The sequence below is a fragment of the Vicugna pacos genome, chromosome 7, assembly GCF_048564905.1.
Source record: "Vicugna pacos chromosome 7, VicPac4, whole genome shotgun sequence".
NCBI lineage: Eukaryota > Metazoa > Chordata > Mammalia > Artiodactyla > Camelidae > Vicugna > Vicugna pacos.
The window spans coordinates 76,204,166-76,221,356 of NC_132993.1; the positions used below are offsets into that span (position 1 = coordinate 76,204,166).

Here is a 17,191-nt window from a genome sequence, read left to right on the forward strand (position 1 = left end):
GGAGCACATTACAATACATCTGTTGTCTCTGTGATACAAAACATAATAATTATTACTTACTCCACCTTTCTGGAAAACATCATTAAACAGCTGTGCAATGATTATTTTTGCAAAGTTTTGTAACTCTTTCTTAAGAATGTTAATACATGATGTTACTCAGCATACTGCAAGTCCAAAGTTTCATAAAATGTTTTTATATGTTACAGTTGAGGACTTCATACCTACTATGTTAAACTTCTATTTATGGGATTTCTCTGACACAAAATAAAGAGATCTGAAAAAGATTTTTTATTAAACTGTTGAAACTATTGATACTCCAGTGATTTTTGTTCTTTCCAATCTGAATAGCAGGTTTAAAGAGGAAGGAGCATCTTTTAATTAATTGAAATATTTTCATTTATTACATAACAAAGTGACTAAAGAAGTAAAACTAAGAATGCTTTATGCATTTTTGAAAATCTTTTCCTTAACTTGAAGATGTCTCTTTAAGATCATTACAGTTCAAATAAGTAATTCTGTAGGATTTAAAAGTCCAAGAGATAATAGAAAAGATATAGAAGATATACACCAAATTAGTAGAGGATTTTTTTGGGGAGAGGAAGGTAGCAAAGAAGAAAGAAAAATGAAAAACAATAGATTTCTATAATAAAGCTTAGGAAAACCTTAATATGTAGTGTCTCATAAGAGAAAGACAGATATTGTATATTATCACTTACATGGAATTTAAAGAATAAAACATTTAGTATCTTGTAATAGCCTATAATGAAAAAGAATATGAAAAGGAATATATATGTATGTATAACTGAATCACTATGCTATACATCAGAAATTAACACAACATTGTAAACTGACTATACTTCAATAAAAAAAAAAAAAGACCATCGGCAACTCTGCTGGAAACAGATTATCATATTAACCGCCGGCCGTGGAGACATATAACTCGCATTCTAACAGGAATAAAAGAGACATTGGCATCTGAAAAATACATAAATAAGTAAAATAAAATGAATGAATATAACAAAACAGAAGCAGACTCACAGAGAGAACCTGTGGTTACCAGTTGGGTGCAGGTGGCAAGATAGGGCTAGGAGATTAAGATGTACAAACTACGGGTATAGAATAAATAAGCTACAAGTATATATTGTACAGCACAGGGAATATAGCCAATATTTTATAATAACTTTAAATAAAGTTTAATCTTTGAAATTTTTGAATCACTATGTTGTATGTCTGAAACTAATATTGTAAATTCAACTATACATCAATATAATAAATGAATGAATGAATGAATGAATGAATGAAAGGAATAAAGAGTGCAAAAGAGTGCTTGTAACCTGTGTGTCTGTATACAGTATTTAAAAAAACATTTTTGTATTATCTAAGTCATATTTACTATAGAAAACTCTGAAAATAAAAATAAAGACCAAAAAATAGTGTCTCCTATTTGTGTAAAAGTCTATTCTTTATCAAGTGGTCATTATAATGTAGAATATGTAAGTCCATAAAATAACAATTGCTGAAATAAACCTACCCCTATGAAATAGTTGAGCAACTTACTATAGTTTGTTACATTGTAGAAAACAATACTTTTTGTAATAAATGTTACTTATATGAAACTATCCATATGGTGAATTTTAGCAAGTGTTCCTGTACCCATGTACACATCTAATAGCACATATAAGGATCTCCATGAAATCTGTGATTTTAAATCTGTTATAAATGTGAATGATGCTGTTAAGATACAGTATGTTTTGTTATTTGCATTAATTGATTTTCATCCTAAGATTGCAAATAAAAAATGTGGGAGTCCAGGCATTCATAAATTTTTTAAATGTGTGGTGATTATGCCTTTCTATAAATTGCATTCCAATGAGAAAAGGGTTCCTTTTTTGTTTGTAAAACATACTGAGAGGTTGTAACTTTTCATTGCTTGAGATTTAGCAGTCTTATCTTACAGGTTTTAATAGGGTGTATAGAGGAGGAGCAAGCACTTAAGCTTGAAGGTCCTTGTTTACATTCTATGAGACATTTTATTCTCATGTCAAATTTATCATGTGGACAGTTGATTATGTATCTTGGAATTATACAAAATTAAGATGTCAAAGTATATTTTTGTTATAAAATATTAAAGAAAAGTTATATCAGAAAATAAGCTCATACTTAATATGCTGTATGTGTAATTTACATAATAATTGCAAATTTATTCTGGTTAAATAGAACTGTAAGTACAGACTAGATGTTGGCAGTCTCAAAAAAATTACATATGCATTTTCTTAACCATTAGCTGACAATGACTCCAAAGTTTTGGATATTTGCAATTTTATTGATAGCCTCCATTGGCTACAGTAGTGACATTGAAGCTTAAATTTCTTCTATTCAACTTAACTCCGCTCCCTTCAGTTTTCCAACTCTTGACTGTCTGGCATGCAGAATGTAGTTGGCTGCTCATTTGTGCTCTTTTTTTTTCTTTTCTTTTTTTTTAAACTAAGACCAACCTAGAAAGCCTATCATTATTTCTCATTTACATTATGTTCTTTTATATAGACAGTCATATTACGTGTGCGTGTATGTGAATAATAAATACTTCAAGTCCACATATTAATGCTTAGTTTGCTGTGATTTTAGGGCTCAGCTCCAGAGATTGATCCTTCATCTGATGGTTCAAATTTTGGATGGGAGACAAAAATCAAAGCATGGATGGATCGATATGAAGAGGCAAATAATAACCAATACAGTGAGGGAGTTCAAAGGGAGGCACAAAGAATAGCTCTGAGACTAGGCAACGGAAATGACAAAAAAGAGATAAATAAATCAGATTTGAATACCAACAATTTGCTCTTCAAACCTCCTGTAGAGGTAAATGTATCATTTGCCAAAAAATGATAAAACAAAAACCTTTTCTATTGTATGTCCTAAGCAGTTAGACTGAAAGCAGTCTGGTTTAATTATTCTCAACGTTTCTCTGATTTTAGAGCCATATACACAAAAATAAGAAAATCCTGAAATCTGCAAAAGATTTACCTCCTGATGCACTTATCATTGAATACAGAGGGAAGTTTATGCTAAGAGAACAGTTTGAAGCAAATGGGTATTTCTTTAAGAGGTATATTCATTGATTTTTCTCATGTTCGTTTCCTATAGTTAAGTATTGAATTTTTTGCTATGTTTGAATGCTAAATATTTAATGATCCTATGTTTATATGTATTTTGTTTTCTAAGTGATCATTTTAGTATTTAAAACTCTAGTGTGGTTGAACTTGAAAAATAACTTTTGAACTATAATAAAATATAACAACATAAGAAATGAAGATATACCTTAGTCTCTTAACCATCTCTATCTTGCTGGCACTCCTAAAACAATCTATTTCAAAGGTAAACTGCAGCAATATAGGTTTAATGAAAAACCTGAGATGATAAAAAACCTTTCCATCCAGGACCTTTCCTCATTTGTTATAATCGCTAGATCCTGAAAAGACTGTTGATGACCACAGGCACAACCTCTGCTTTTATTAGAGGATGTTAGATTTGGTCTTACATTACTGCCACCACTTTGAACTCTTACGTTCTTGGTGCTGGAAGGGCTTTGGAAACCTCTTCTATCGGTTGAGATTTGGGGAGGGGGGAGGTCGGTGGGAATTGATGTAATCTGTGTTAACTAACCTGTGCTTCCCTGAGGTCTAGAAATATGTTTGTATCTCTAGGGAAATAGCATTCTTAGCCTATATGCTGTAATTATTAAAAATATTTTTATTGTTATAACTTGAGTTTTTACTTAAGATATGAAAGATATACAAGAATATCTCCCTTTTATGTAGCAGATTTGATCTGAAACAGCTCTAAATCAAGCACTTAAATGTACTAAGAGGAACTTTAGGAGCATCCTATTATGAATCCTTATGTAAAGAGTAGTCACCCCCTTTTTATTTTAAATTTGAATTCCCACCTTCAGCTAATTACCTTTGATTTGGACAAGGTTATAGGAGCAGGTAAAAAAATATTAGCATTAACTGGTGGGTAAGAACAGGTTCTGGTTTCAGACTTCCTATTTTCAAATCTTGGCCTCCCTACTTACAATGAGTCTTTTAGAAAATTACTAATTTCAAAATGTTAATAGTTTCTAATGTTTTTTTTTTTTTTGTAGACCATACCCTTTTGTTTTATTCTATTCTAAATTTCATGGGCTAGAAATGTGTGTTGATGCAAGGACTTTTGGGAATGAGGCTCGGTTCATCAGGCGTTCTTGTACACCCAATGCAGAGGTAAGCTTATAGAAATCTTTTTGGGAGGCAGGGGTAGAGGGTGTGTAGACTCAGTATTAAGCACAAAAATCTGGTGGCCTAAAACACTTTTTAGCTGTTGATGCATTTTTATACTGCCCAGCATCCTTCCATTGTGAAAATTTAGGTGGTACTGTCTGTGAGGTCTTAAATTACTTTGTACATTGAAGATACTATGATATTCTTTGTGAGAGAAGATATTTGACTTCTGTTTATTCTGGAAGCTCTACTTAATGAGTTAAATATATGCTGTGATTTGATTGAAGTAGATGACAAAACTGAAAGCTAAGTTGGATTTTATATGTGCCACTACAAGTTTTTTTTAATAAAATTGTGCGGTTTAAATTAAAAAAAATCTTTATTATGGTTAAAATTGTGTTTTAAAAGTGGCACATAAAATAATATTTCTGGCTTTGTTCTTTTTACAATGCCAAAATGTTTTATAGTTATATAAAATGTAGATTTTGAAGGCAGACTTACAGATTCATGTCTTCTCTTTGACTAGCTTTGTAACCTTGTCTGTGCTTCAGTTTTATCTGTAAAAACGTGTTACATGGACTAAAGGAGCTAATATATGTAAAGTACCTAGAACAGTGTCTATCATAGAAAAGTATTGTGTTAACTGTACCACTATTGCATCTCATCAAATCAAAGATGCTCTCACTTGTAAAACTCCCAGTTTCAGAGATGTTAAAAGGTGAAAAAATATGCATTATAGAACTGAAGAAATACAATATTTTCTTTTTGATGCTACTAGAGCCTGCATCATTGCTTGCATTGATGTACCTCCTTTCCAGTTGATAAACACTGATTTATGTTACATGTCTTATTATTAACATCATGTTTTCCATGTTGTATTTGTGAATTACTTTGAAAATAATAGTCTTCAAAACTGCAGGATGAGATGTTTTAAGGTAAATAATTTCTAGAAATAAGAAAATTTTTATGGAAATAGAAAATTATTCTTTTAACAGGTGAGGCATGAAATTGAAGATGGAACCATACATCTTTACATTTATTCTATACAAAGTATTCCAAAGGGAACTGAAATTACTATTGCTTTTGATTTTGACTATGGGAATTGGTAAGTTCAAGTCTGTAAATATGATATCTGTTATTGTGAAATAATTCTTTAATGTCCTCATAAAAATTTAGGGATTGTCATTACTTTTATAGGTTTTTATTTTTATTTATCATTTGGCAATTAAAAGTAATTGGAAACAAGCATTTTGGTATCAGCTTCCATTACAGCATTATTGCGTAGTTCTTTTCCAGACTTTTCTTAATTATTATTGTAATGTAAATGGTTGTAGTATTATAATTAGTAATCCTAATTCAGCAATACAAAATTAACCTTGTTTATGTGAAAATTTTTTCCTTCCTTTCTTTCTTGTATATTAGGTTGGACATACAATTTAGTCATTCAGTTAATTTGGTTAATCAATATGAATGAGTTCACTTTTGCTCCTCAAAAGAAAAGAAATTATGCCAAATTTCTCTTGCAGTATAAATTGAAGGGGTTCATTTGAGAGTCTGCAAGGGGACTCTGAGAACAATATATTGTTCTGAAACACTAGGGGGGAAAAGTTAATTCTGAGTATAGAAACTTCAATTTAAATTTTTAAAAATGTAATGTAAAAAATAAAAGTAATAATACATAAAAGCCATGTGCCTACTTCCCATATTAAGAAATGAAACTTAACATTGAAGCCCGTGTTTAGCAGCCAGATTGTATCTCTCGTCCCTCTTTTTTTTAAACATTTTTTTTATTGAGTTATAGTCATTTTACAATGTTGTGTCTCTTCCCTCTTTTATGAGAGATAACTGCCCTTCTTTAATTTGATGAGTTTAATATTTTTACTCTGTAGATGTCCCTAGTGTCTACTATTTTGTATATTTTAAAATTTTATGTAAATTATAATCTTTATTATTTTGCATTCATATTTTCTCATTCATTACTTTTGTGAGTTTTAGTTCTGTTGTTATGTGGAGCTCTAGTTCATTTCTTTTCACTGCTGATGGCATTTATCAATTCCACTATTAGTGTACTTTTAGATTTACAAAAAATCCTGTGTGTATACATTTTCTCTCCATGATAAGGACCTAGGAGTGGAATTGCCAAGTTGTAGACTGTGCACAGCTTCAGTTTTTACCAAATGTAGATAAATGACCAGTTTCTACTCTCACAGCAATACTTCCTTGCTGCACTTCTTTATTGTACGACTTTAAAAATTGATGTTAATTCATGTACAGTAGTATCTTTTTATATTTGTAATTACCATTTCCCTTGATTATTTTATGATCCCAAGGATCCTTTTATATATTCATTTGTCATTTGGAGTTCCTCCCTTATGAATTGCCTAATCATCTGTCCATTTTTTTCCTGGGTAGTCTTTTTCTAACTGATGTGGCCGGGGTACTTCTTTATATATCCTACTCTTTTAAGGTTATAAGCATTTCACTTCATTTCTTCCTACATTCTGTATTTTAGTTTTAAATTTTTGTATAGTTTCCATTTTAGATGCAGAAAATTTTAATGTCCATTATGTTTTCTCTCATTGAAATCCTCTTCCTTCAGTATGCATCTCTGCTTGATTGTTGGAGTCAGATATATCCTGATAACTAAAGTGATTCCTTTCTCCTCCGCAGGTGGAAAATTTGGCATAATGGCTTTTTGCGCATTGCTTTGAGACACTATTTCCCTTAGTGGTTAAAAATATAACCTTTTTATAATCTGACTCTGTTTTCAAATCCTAGCTTGGTCACTTAGTATGTAACCTTGGACCGATTTCTTTATCTTTCTGTTCCTTATCACCTCATGTCTAATAGGAGAATACTGATACCTAATAGGAATGTTTTAAAGATTCAGGAAGTTAACGCATGTAAAGGGTTTAAAACAGTTCCTGGCACAAAGTAAGTGCTTAATAAACATTAGCTGTTGCCATCATTATTATTTGCAGTTCTGTTACCCTAAAATCAATGAAAATATCTGTGACGTTTCCAGCAAGTTTCTATTTATACGTGATTTGGAGAGGTTGGGGGTAGATGATGTTTGAGTTCTTCCCCTGACTCATAGAATTAGGCAGTTTGACTTATATCTCTCTACCAGTGTTGAAAATTAATGAGTAGGAGTATTGGAAACTTGGAAAAGTAACTTATTTTTTATTGTGGAAAGACATTACACTACTCAAAACATGCAAAGTGGGAGGCTTCTATTATTGTTTAACTCCAGTTTGGGCCTCTAGGTTGTATCCTAGAGATGAACAAATCTTGGTGGTAGACATAAAGCAGGGAGAGTGTTAAGAAATACTGAAGAGATGAAACGTATGGGCTTTTGGACTCAGACCTGTATTTGAATGTCATCCCTACCACTTACTAACTTTGTAGCTTTGGACAAGATACTGACCCTCTGAGCTTTAATCTGATCTGTAAAATGCGAGTAATAATTATCACTTCTGTGAAGATGAGAGAGAGTGCAATTATTTTTTAAGCTTTCCTTTGAAAGAGGGAATACTTAAAAAAGGCAAAAAGAAGCCTAACTGAATTTTTTCAGGGTAGCTTTTTAAAGAAGCGTGGTTATTGAAATCATTCCTTGAACTGTAAGATTTGGTATTTATTGTACCTAGGTACAGTATTTTTTATTTAGGTCATATTTAGAGTATTTCATCATATTCTGTATATATACTTTATAACACTTTGAGGTAAATGTGGTTTTTGCCTTAATGTAAGCCATGGTATCATTTTACTTTAAAAAGACTAAGTTTTAATTTACTGGGTTTTTTCCTTCTATAAACCATTACTAGTTATCCTAATGATTGAGGGCCCAATTTCTGGTCAGAAATCAATTTCTAATTATTACATTATTTTTATGAGAAAATAAAAATTCTTTTGTCATAGCTACCAAATAAATGGAAAGTAAGAGTTGTAGTTTTGTGGAGTTGCAGCTCAAAATGGATCAGAAAACTTTATAGTCTGTTTTATGTGTTGAATAAATATTTAACTGGTTTTCCTTCCAGTAAGTACAAGGTGGATTGTGCATGCCTCAAAGAAAATCCAGAGTGCCCTGTTCTAAAACGCAGTTCTGAATCCACGGAAAACATCAGTAGTGGTTATGAGACCAGAAGGAAAAAAGGGAAAAAAGAAAAGGATACTTCAAAGGAAAAAGATACACAAAATCAGAATACTACTCTGGATTGTGAAGGCACGGCGAACAAAATGAAGGGCCCAGAAACTAAGCAGAGAAAGCTTTCTCCACTGAGACTATCAGTATCAAATAATCAGGTACTAAACTTGATGACAGAAGTTAACAGAAGAAAATTAATTTGTCATATTTTAACCTCTTTGTTTTATGTAAAATGGCTTAAAAATTAATGAAGTACTCACAAATGTAAAATACAGGTTCTGCTAGAATTTGTACAATATTTGTTAAACTATTAAGAAACAGCTCAGACAGCAAATCCTTGCAGAATTGAATACAGGATTTTTCTGAGACTGGGTAATTTTGAAAATTCTTTCATATGGCACTGTCCTTAAGTTTATAATAAATGTTCTTATTAAAGTCTTAAGCCATAATTTTTCTTTCCCTTTAATATTTGGGACAGATTGAAAATTCTGTAGGGGTGACATAAGATTTTTGAGAGGAAATTCTCTGAAGAACACATAAGATAAATTTGGGGAAAGAGTTTGGTGTACACTTCTGCTGTACCCGGAAATATTTTGTTACATGCCCTCTAAACAAACAGAAATTAGGAAACATTTAACTGTGCAGATTAAAGTTTTACTCACTTCCAGTGCCTTATCTTCTAGGGATAGTTTCCTGTAAGTTTTAAGTTGAACAAACATTTATTGAGCACTTGTTATGTGTAGGCACTGGGTTTTATGAAATAATTTATATATTTATGTGTTGGGAAGAATATAAACCTAAGGCTTTGTGGATTCCATTGATAAGAACTTTATTGACTAGCACTTTGAAAACCAAAACTATTTGATTGCATGATTTTGAGAAGTTTCTTGAATTAGGAAACAGTTTTAAGTGTCTGAAAGGGATTTAAGTACACTTTTAATTTTGACATGTTTAATTAGTTGTGGTTGAAAGTTATTGAAAATACAAAGTTCAGTGTCTAATTTGTAGATGTAGTAGTAGTTTCTATAAAGCAGTCATTTCCATTTTTCAGGAACCAGATTTTATTGATGATATAGAAGAAAAAACTCCCATTAGCAATGAAGTAGAAATGGAGTCAGAGGAACAGATTGCAGAAAGGAAAAGGAAGATGGTAAGTTGGGAGGCCAGTAGCAGCTTCGTGCTGTCACTTGGTTTTAATGACACTGCTCTTCCCATAGCACTTGGTGCTGCCTTTAGGAGGAGCTTTACCCTGTTCTTTGAAGTTAGCAAACATGATGTGTCACTGAGCATTTCTGCTTGGCTTTGTCATTACTATTCAAGTAACTTCAACTAATCTGTATTTTTATTGTGCGTTCATTAGACAATTTAGAATTTGTGACATTCAAGAAATTTTTTAACGTTTTTGAAGCTGAGTACGATTAATAAATTTTAATGCCAGAATTACTGTTTAAAATGTCTTTTATTATTAACTAAATGTATCCTTTTCATAATTTTTAAAAATTATAGTCAGTTACAATGTGTCAATTTCTGGTATACAGCACAATATCCCAGTCATGCATATACATACAATGTAAAACAAAAATGGAATTTTAAAATTTATAATAGTACCAAATAAATGGCTTATGTAAAAAAAAAAAAAGAAAAAAGAAAAAAAAGTTTGGTAGCTACTGTTCCTGAATCTTATATTCCTATCATAAAATAAGGTTTTCATTAAAATAAGTTTAGTATTTATATTCCTTGTACTTGCAAGTACCTTACCTGCATGAAAATTAGGACAAGATATTTCCTTAACAATCCATGGTAATTTAGCAATTGATACAAAGTCTAGACCAGTTAAGAAAGGATTATGGTATAGTTTGTTCTAAGATTGGAAAGTGACTTTATATATCAACTGATGATCTTAGTATGGGTTTTCCGCACTCCCCTTTATTTTATATGCTCTCTTGTTTGCAGTTATAGTGATTTTCATGGTGTATTACATGGAATCAGGTGTTATATACTTAGGGGCAGGATCTTTGGACTTTGGTCATTGTAGGCCTCCTTAATGTAAGTCTGTTTTATGGCCTTGATGCCATTCCTGATTTGTTGTTGATGTCCAAAATTGTGAAAGCAATGCAGAACTGTTTTACAGCCTCAGGATTTTAGAAACTGCTCTGATGGGACTGGGTAGTGTTAGAGATAGGAAAGAAGAAAAACAAAGAGAAAATATTGGAGGCTGGTTGTAAAGAAAAAAGGCTGCTTTTTTCATGTAAAGGAATTATCCTGAAACTTCGTCAAGATTCAGTTACATCTAATAAATTACCTATACCTACCCAATTTACCTGTGGCCATTTCTCCACTAGATTTTCAATACTGTTCATTCCACAGTTGTCACAGCCTTGACTCTGCAGTAATCCTGCAGGAATCTTTAGAAAATCAATTTAGGGTATGACTGGTTTCTGTACAAGGCATGTGTCTGGTACAGATAGCTTGGAAGGGCTATGTAACAATGCTTCGGGGGGAAAAAAAGAAAAAACAAGAAAAAAACTAAAGGCTTGTTTTATGCCCATACAGTAATTTTACTCAGATTGCATTCTGTTTAATGATTATGGGGACTACTTTTAAAATACTTTTTATCAATGCTGAGAAAGTTCGTGCAGCTCGGAACATCCTCACTTTCAGATCCCAGAAGAAAATGGAAATGCCCTTTCTTTTAATGTTTAAAATGATAGAACTTTGGATAAATAGACAAAAAGGCTTACTTGGGAATCCATGTTTGTCCCAACTTTGATTGTTAGCATGCTGTATTAATACAGATGAATACTTCGTGTTTTATATCCATTTTAGCATATTTATTTTAATATTTGCCACTAAGGTGGCTTTGCAGCTGAGTATTTTTCATAGGAATAAATAAGTGTAAATTATGAATTACACTAAATTACACAAAGTATAAATTACAGTATGTCTGGTATTTTGAAGTGATACGAAATAAATATTTTAAAATTGTTGGCTCCTTAACCTGTAGCCCTCAAAGTCATCGCAGTGTTTTTAGTTGTAATTGCTGAATTTGCTTTGATGTTTTAATTATAGAATTTTTGGTGTAATCAAATGAGCAGAATGCAAAAGCATGCATTGTAGGATTCTTAAGCAATTGGTGACCCCCTGACCCCAGCCAAAGTATTAGTATTTTTAAGGACTGAAATATTTGGTTTTGAAAAGTTTAAATGCGATCAGCCTTTATTATTCTTGTGTTTGCCTTTTTTTTTTATTTTTGAAGTGTTTGCCTTTTATGTTGGTTAATGTCAGTAATTGGAAAGATAGGTCAACTCATGAGAAAATTATGTCAAGCTGATTTAAGTTTTCCCCTGTGACAGGACAGACTTTAAATCATTGAGTGTAATAGGAGATACTAGTTCTCATGCATATCTGTGAGACTGGGATATAAAAGGAGTCATACTCTCCTGCCAGAGAGTATCATGTAATGTCCAAATTCAAATATACTTCAGCTCACCCTTTTTTTGTATAGCTTGAACCAGATGAAATTGTTGATAGTTTTTACCTACACAAATGAAAATTTCCATACACAACCTAATATTAGCATGTTGCTCGGTCTCCATAAATAGCACCAGATGATTTATGTATTTTGGCTGCTGGTTTGTTTTTTTTTTGTTGAGAATGAAAGTTAATGTCTCTGCCTTCAGGGGCATTTACAAAACAATTACATTGCAGCAAGAAATATGGTAAAAGATACAAATATGATAGATAACCTATAGCTGGGGGATTGGAGGCCACTTCATGAATTAGGTAGTATTTATGATGGACCTTATGATGTTTAAACAAGTACAGATTAGCTTGTGGCTAACTTGTATGGAATTGAATTATTTCTCTTAGGGGAAATGGCCTGGAGGTTGTTATAAATGTGATAAATTACATTTACCTGGTATTCTAGGCTGATTTTTTGGGGGGATAGGGCGAGATATAGGAAAATAAGGTTGGTTGTAGATCATGTGAAATGCTGAATGATGATTTCATGAAAGAATATTCAGATCACTCTGTGGCCAGGATAAAAGCCACTCATTGATTAACATTTTCCTTTTTCCTCCATTATATTCCCCCCCCCTTTAAGAAGTTATTACCTGCTTATAGACGCTAACTTGTGGCTAAATGGTATGGAATTGAATAGATGGTTATTAGACATTTCCTCTTTAGCTAGTAAGAGATACTTTGGCAGTGGGTTTGTCTTGGGAGAATCTTACCATCAGCCCAGTTAAGCTATGGCAGTTAATGCTCACTTGATTCCAAAACCGGGAAACTACGGAGTGGACATCCCAGGTCCCTGGTAGATGAGGTTAAGTTAGGTGGCCATAATCTTGTCTGAGGTGAGTATGCAGGAGGTTAGTGGGAAGCTCACCTTATTCTGCTGAACAAACAGGTAATCAGTTACAATATAAAACCTTTGAAGGATTTAAGTAAAAAAAGGAGATTGCTTATATGTGGAATTAAAAAAAAAAGACATAAATGAACTACTTTTTATAACTTAGATGATTGATTTCTTGAATATGTAAGCACATTTGACTGTCCTTTATGATTGGATTACTGCATTCTGTTGATTCTTACTTTGTGGGTGACTATTCCTTTGATGACTGTGTAAGTTTAAAAGGCTGAAGCTCTAAACTGTTCTTAGAAACTGAACAGTACATATATGTAAATTTTAAAATGGTTTTATCTCTCAATGAGTTGGTCTTCCTAGAATAAACTTTGTTTACCCCCCAAAAAGGATAGAAAAATTGAAAACTGACGTTTCTGACTAATGTTAATTTTTCCATCTTACTTGAAAATCTTTATTAGAATTATCTTGTCCTGATTCCATGACTAGTATCTTCTAAGGATTCAAAAAGTTTACATCTTAAAGTGTCTTTACTTGTTACCTTCAAATGCAATCATTGAAAAGTTACCTTTTCAAAGTATATTAAATTAAATCATCCTAACTTAGAATAAATAAATGAGGCCTACTCCTCCCCATTTACAATGGGATAAAAATAACCTGCTTTATAGCATCTTTTAATATTGCATTTTCAAAGTAATATTCCATAACCTTATGGACAGATTGGAAGGTGGTTCAGGAGGTCCTCACGTTTAGGATAGAAATTTGAGAAGCAACAAAAAGGATATGAAAGGACAGTCATTTAGGTATGAGGTTCTTGAACTTGTCAAGCAGCTAGGATAGTCTAGAATTAACTGTGTATCACTAGGATATAAAGTACATAAAGGGCAAGAATTTGTAGTTTACTCATTGTCATAGCCTCAGCTCCTGGGGGGAGGGAGAGAATGCCTGACTTTTATAAAAGCAGATGGCCAATAAATGAGCCTACGAAATGTTCACAGCAGCTGCCTGAGGGAAAATACAGATTTGCCCATGAGTGTAAACTAAATGAAGCTTCCTTGTTGTCCAGGCAGTACCCTAGAGGTCTTGCCAGGATGCAGGATTCCCCACAATCTTCTCAGCCTTGATCGTTTACATCAAAAAGTATTCTGTGGAACTCTCATTTAAGATGTTTTATGAAAGAACTTTGTGGCCAGTTATTTGGTAAACAGCTTGTTTTTTTGTAGTGACACCTTTGATATCCCAGACTGTTATTCCATAGAACACACACACAATGGGAAAACACTGCTATACAGAATCCTTATTAATGCGTCTAGGAAGTGACTTGATTTATAGGATCACTTTAGAAGATGCAAAAGAAATTTTAATAATAGTAAAATATAATTAGGGAGGGTAAACTTGTCAGAAAAGTCACCTGACATGTGTCATCTGTCTCAGTTATGATTAAGTTGATTCTGATTACTATTTATTTTCTAACGTCTCATTTTCTTTCATCAGAGTGTTTAGGAATTATTATTTCCAAAGATGAGTAATTAATGAGTAATTCTAGTATTGAATAGCAAAAGGGAGCCCATTTATTTTCACAGGTATTCTGTTCAAATAAAATGAGGATATTCAGCTTCAGCTGCCTTGTAATAAATTCCAGATTTCCAAAATCTTGTTTAAATACTAATAATGATAAACATGGTTTATGTAATGTTAAACAATTCTTATTCACTTAAAATTCTGGGTGTTTGCTATGTGCTGAGCACCATTTCAAGTACTAGGTGAACAAAGAAGGCCAAGTGGCTGTTCTGGAGCATCTTTCATGGAGGATGCAGTACAGGGAATAAGAAATAAACATCAATTAATTAGTTCCCAATTCCTTTTTGAAAAGATAAGGGAAATTATTTAAGGAATTTAATTTCTCTATTTTAAGGCTCAGGTAGGGCAGTTTGGCAGGTTGGCCCTGTCATTTCCCTTTCCTTCAAGTATTTTGTTTTTAAGAGCCACTTCCTACTTTGTAGCAAGGTAGAAGAGTAAATTACAGGTACCTAGATGTCTTCATTTTCTGTTTCTTTCTCAATTCTTATATCCTACTACTAGCAAATATCCTAAATTTATGGTGCAGGCATCCACAGTTCATAAGATTATTTTTAATCAGTTTCAAATTACCTAGCATCTCTAATTGGAATGAATTTTTAACAGTTTACTCATTTTTTCAATTGCAATATTGTATTGTAAAACTTTAATTCATGTTCTTTATTATATAACCCTTCAACTATATGGACCTTAGGTTGTCCTCATTTGTTGAATAGGGGGCTTGGACAAGAAGCTCTCTATAGTCTTTTCTAAGTACAAAGGTTCATGATTTCAAGTGAAATTTGTGCTCCAGTGTGTTTATACAATGAAGCACAAAGCTGGAATAAAAATACTCAATATATCCACTCCTCAAGTGATAAAATCCTATAAAAGGTTATTTAAGCAGACTTTATTCTGCTTACAGGGAATTATTATACTTTTTGCTATTGTAAAGCCATAAGCTGAGATATGAGTGATAAAAGCAATCTGTATATAGATGTCATCAGAGCTCTCTCGTAGTTTAGCACCCAACACTCCAGCATTAACAGTTTGTCAAAATCTAATGCAGTATTCCTGAAAGGCAAATCTATCTGATTCTAATTTTGTATCATAGCCTATCAATTGTCCAGGTCACAGATAATTTTAACAAAAATGAGGTCTAGACAGTCATTGGCTTGGAATGAGTTAGGATTATGAGACACACAGGCCTTAGTGGTAGCCTATGTGACAAGTAAGTATCATCTCAGCTACATCCAACCCAGATGTTAGGGTCTGTAGACAGTTTGCTAGGTCTATTTAGGACTCTTCAATTTCTCTAGTCCCCTATGCAACCAGCTGTAATTACCTCAGGCTATATATAAAACTTATTTTTCAGTTAGATATATAAAGTGGGTGGTAAACTTTCAGCCATTAGATACCGGCTGTGTGTGTCAAAGAATGTATTAGATGCAGTGGTGAAGAATATAAAAGCTGAATGACATAGGAACTTCAAGGAGTTTGAAATAGATCAGTACACTGATTTTGTTTTTCATTTCGAGAATCAAAGACATGCTTACATTTCCAGCATCTGTGTGTTTTCAGATGAAGCTGGGTTAAACCTGTTAAGATACTTGTTTAGTGCTTTCAGTTCTTAGTTGTAGTAAATGTAGGAAGAGTTATGCTTTATTTTGCTTTATGTAGTATGTCTGTGGCTGGTAATTGGAAAGAAGAACAAATCAGGAGCCAGGAAACTTGAATAATTATGGCTCTGCCTTTGAGTGAGTAATACACATGGGCTTTGGTTTCTTCAGCAGTGTAGGATTAGATTATTTTTAAAAGAAGTTCCTGACCAGCTCAAAAAAATAAGTCATCTCTAAAACAAGAATTTTGCTTTGACTATCAATTTGTTGCATTGTTTATAAGGGAATTCAATTTTTAAATGAGTTTTGTCTTTATACCAATTAATTTTATCTCTGACCCTCACTCTCACCATCTGAAACAGGTGAATGATGTCAAAGAAACTTCTTTTGGCATAAATACATATTATCTTAGTAAACCCTGGATAATCACAAAAGAGAACATACTTTCCTTGGGTTCCTTTCCTGAACATAATTTTTTTTTTACACATAAAATAATTATTGCTAAGACAGGTTTGTTTCTGTTCGGAAAATGTACTTTTCCTAGATTTAAAAAAAATTGTAGAGGTAACAACCAATAATGAACCCTTTCTCTTACCACCTCCATTCAACAGGTGAAACAGTTATGAAAATCATGTTAGTAACTCCAGATTTCTAAATTTAGCGTTTTTGAAAAGCCCTGATACATGGAGACAGGGTTTTTTTGTTTTTGTTTGTTTTTAAGAGAGCCACAGATGAAAGGGGATTGAGTAAAGGGATTTTGAAAGTCCAGAGACATAAATTATCTGAGGGAAGAATTCAGCTTTAAAACTTCCAGTTCCAGTAAAAAAAAAAAAAAAGTCTTTTGTGTGTGCTCTTTATAGACCAAGAAAGTTAAGATGCAGATATGTGTCCCTGAAGAAGCAATCTTACCTCTTTGGACCTCAGCTTCCTTACCTGTAAAATAAAGAGGGTGAGGATAACACATTTTGTAAGACTGACACACTTGCGGTATGGCAGTTTGTTTTAACTAATTAGAACGTTCTCAGAAGACTTCTTTACATACTTGTTTCCTTACTGAGTGTAACAAAGAAATACAGGAATGAGTTAGTAACAGTTTCCATTGTGTAGGTGTCTTGATGCTTGAATCTCTGTTGATAATTACTGGAACTCTAAAGTTCCAGTGTTGAGAAGATCATGCAGCCAGACCTTGAGTTTCTGATCTTTCTTTCCCACATCGATGACAAAAGAGGAAAGACAAATGGATCTGAAC

At 32.7% G+C, this 17,191-nt stretch overlaps 1 protein-coding gene across 3 annotated transcripts in view; it reads left to right on the forward strand.

Moving 5' to 3' along the window:
* Positions 1 to 17,191, forward strand: part of KMT2E (lysine methyltransferase 2E (inactive)) — a 78,319-nt gene that overhangs the window by 49,303 nt on the left and 11,825 nt on the right. For all 3 annotated transcript variants that reach the window (XM_072965187.1, XM_072965188.1, XM_015234526.3), the window contains 6 exons: positions 2,626 to 2,856; positions 2,973 to 3,103; positions 4,142 to 4,259; positions 5,252 to 5,361; positions 8,294 to 8,558; positions 9,452 to 9,550. In XM_072965187.1, coding sequence (XP_072821288.1) covers positions 2,626 to 2,856; positions 2,973 to 3,103; positions 4,142 to 4,259; positions 5,252 to 5,361; positions 8,294 to 8,558; positions 9,452 to 9,550 — 954 coding nt within the window. The remainder of the gene's footprint in view (positions 1 to 2,625; positions 2,857 to 2,972; positions 3,104 to 4,141; positions 4,260 to 5,251; positions 5,362 to 8,293; positions 8,559 to 9,451; positions 9,551 to 17,191) is intronic.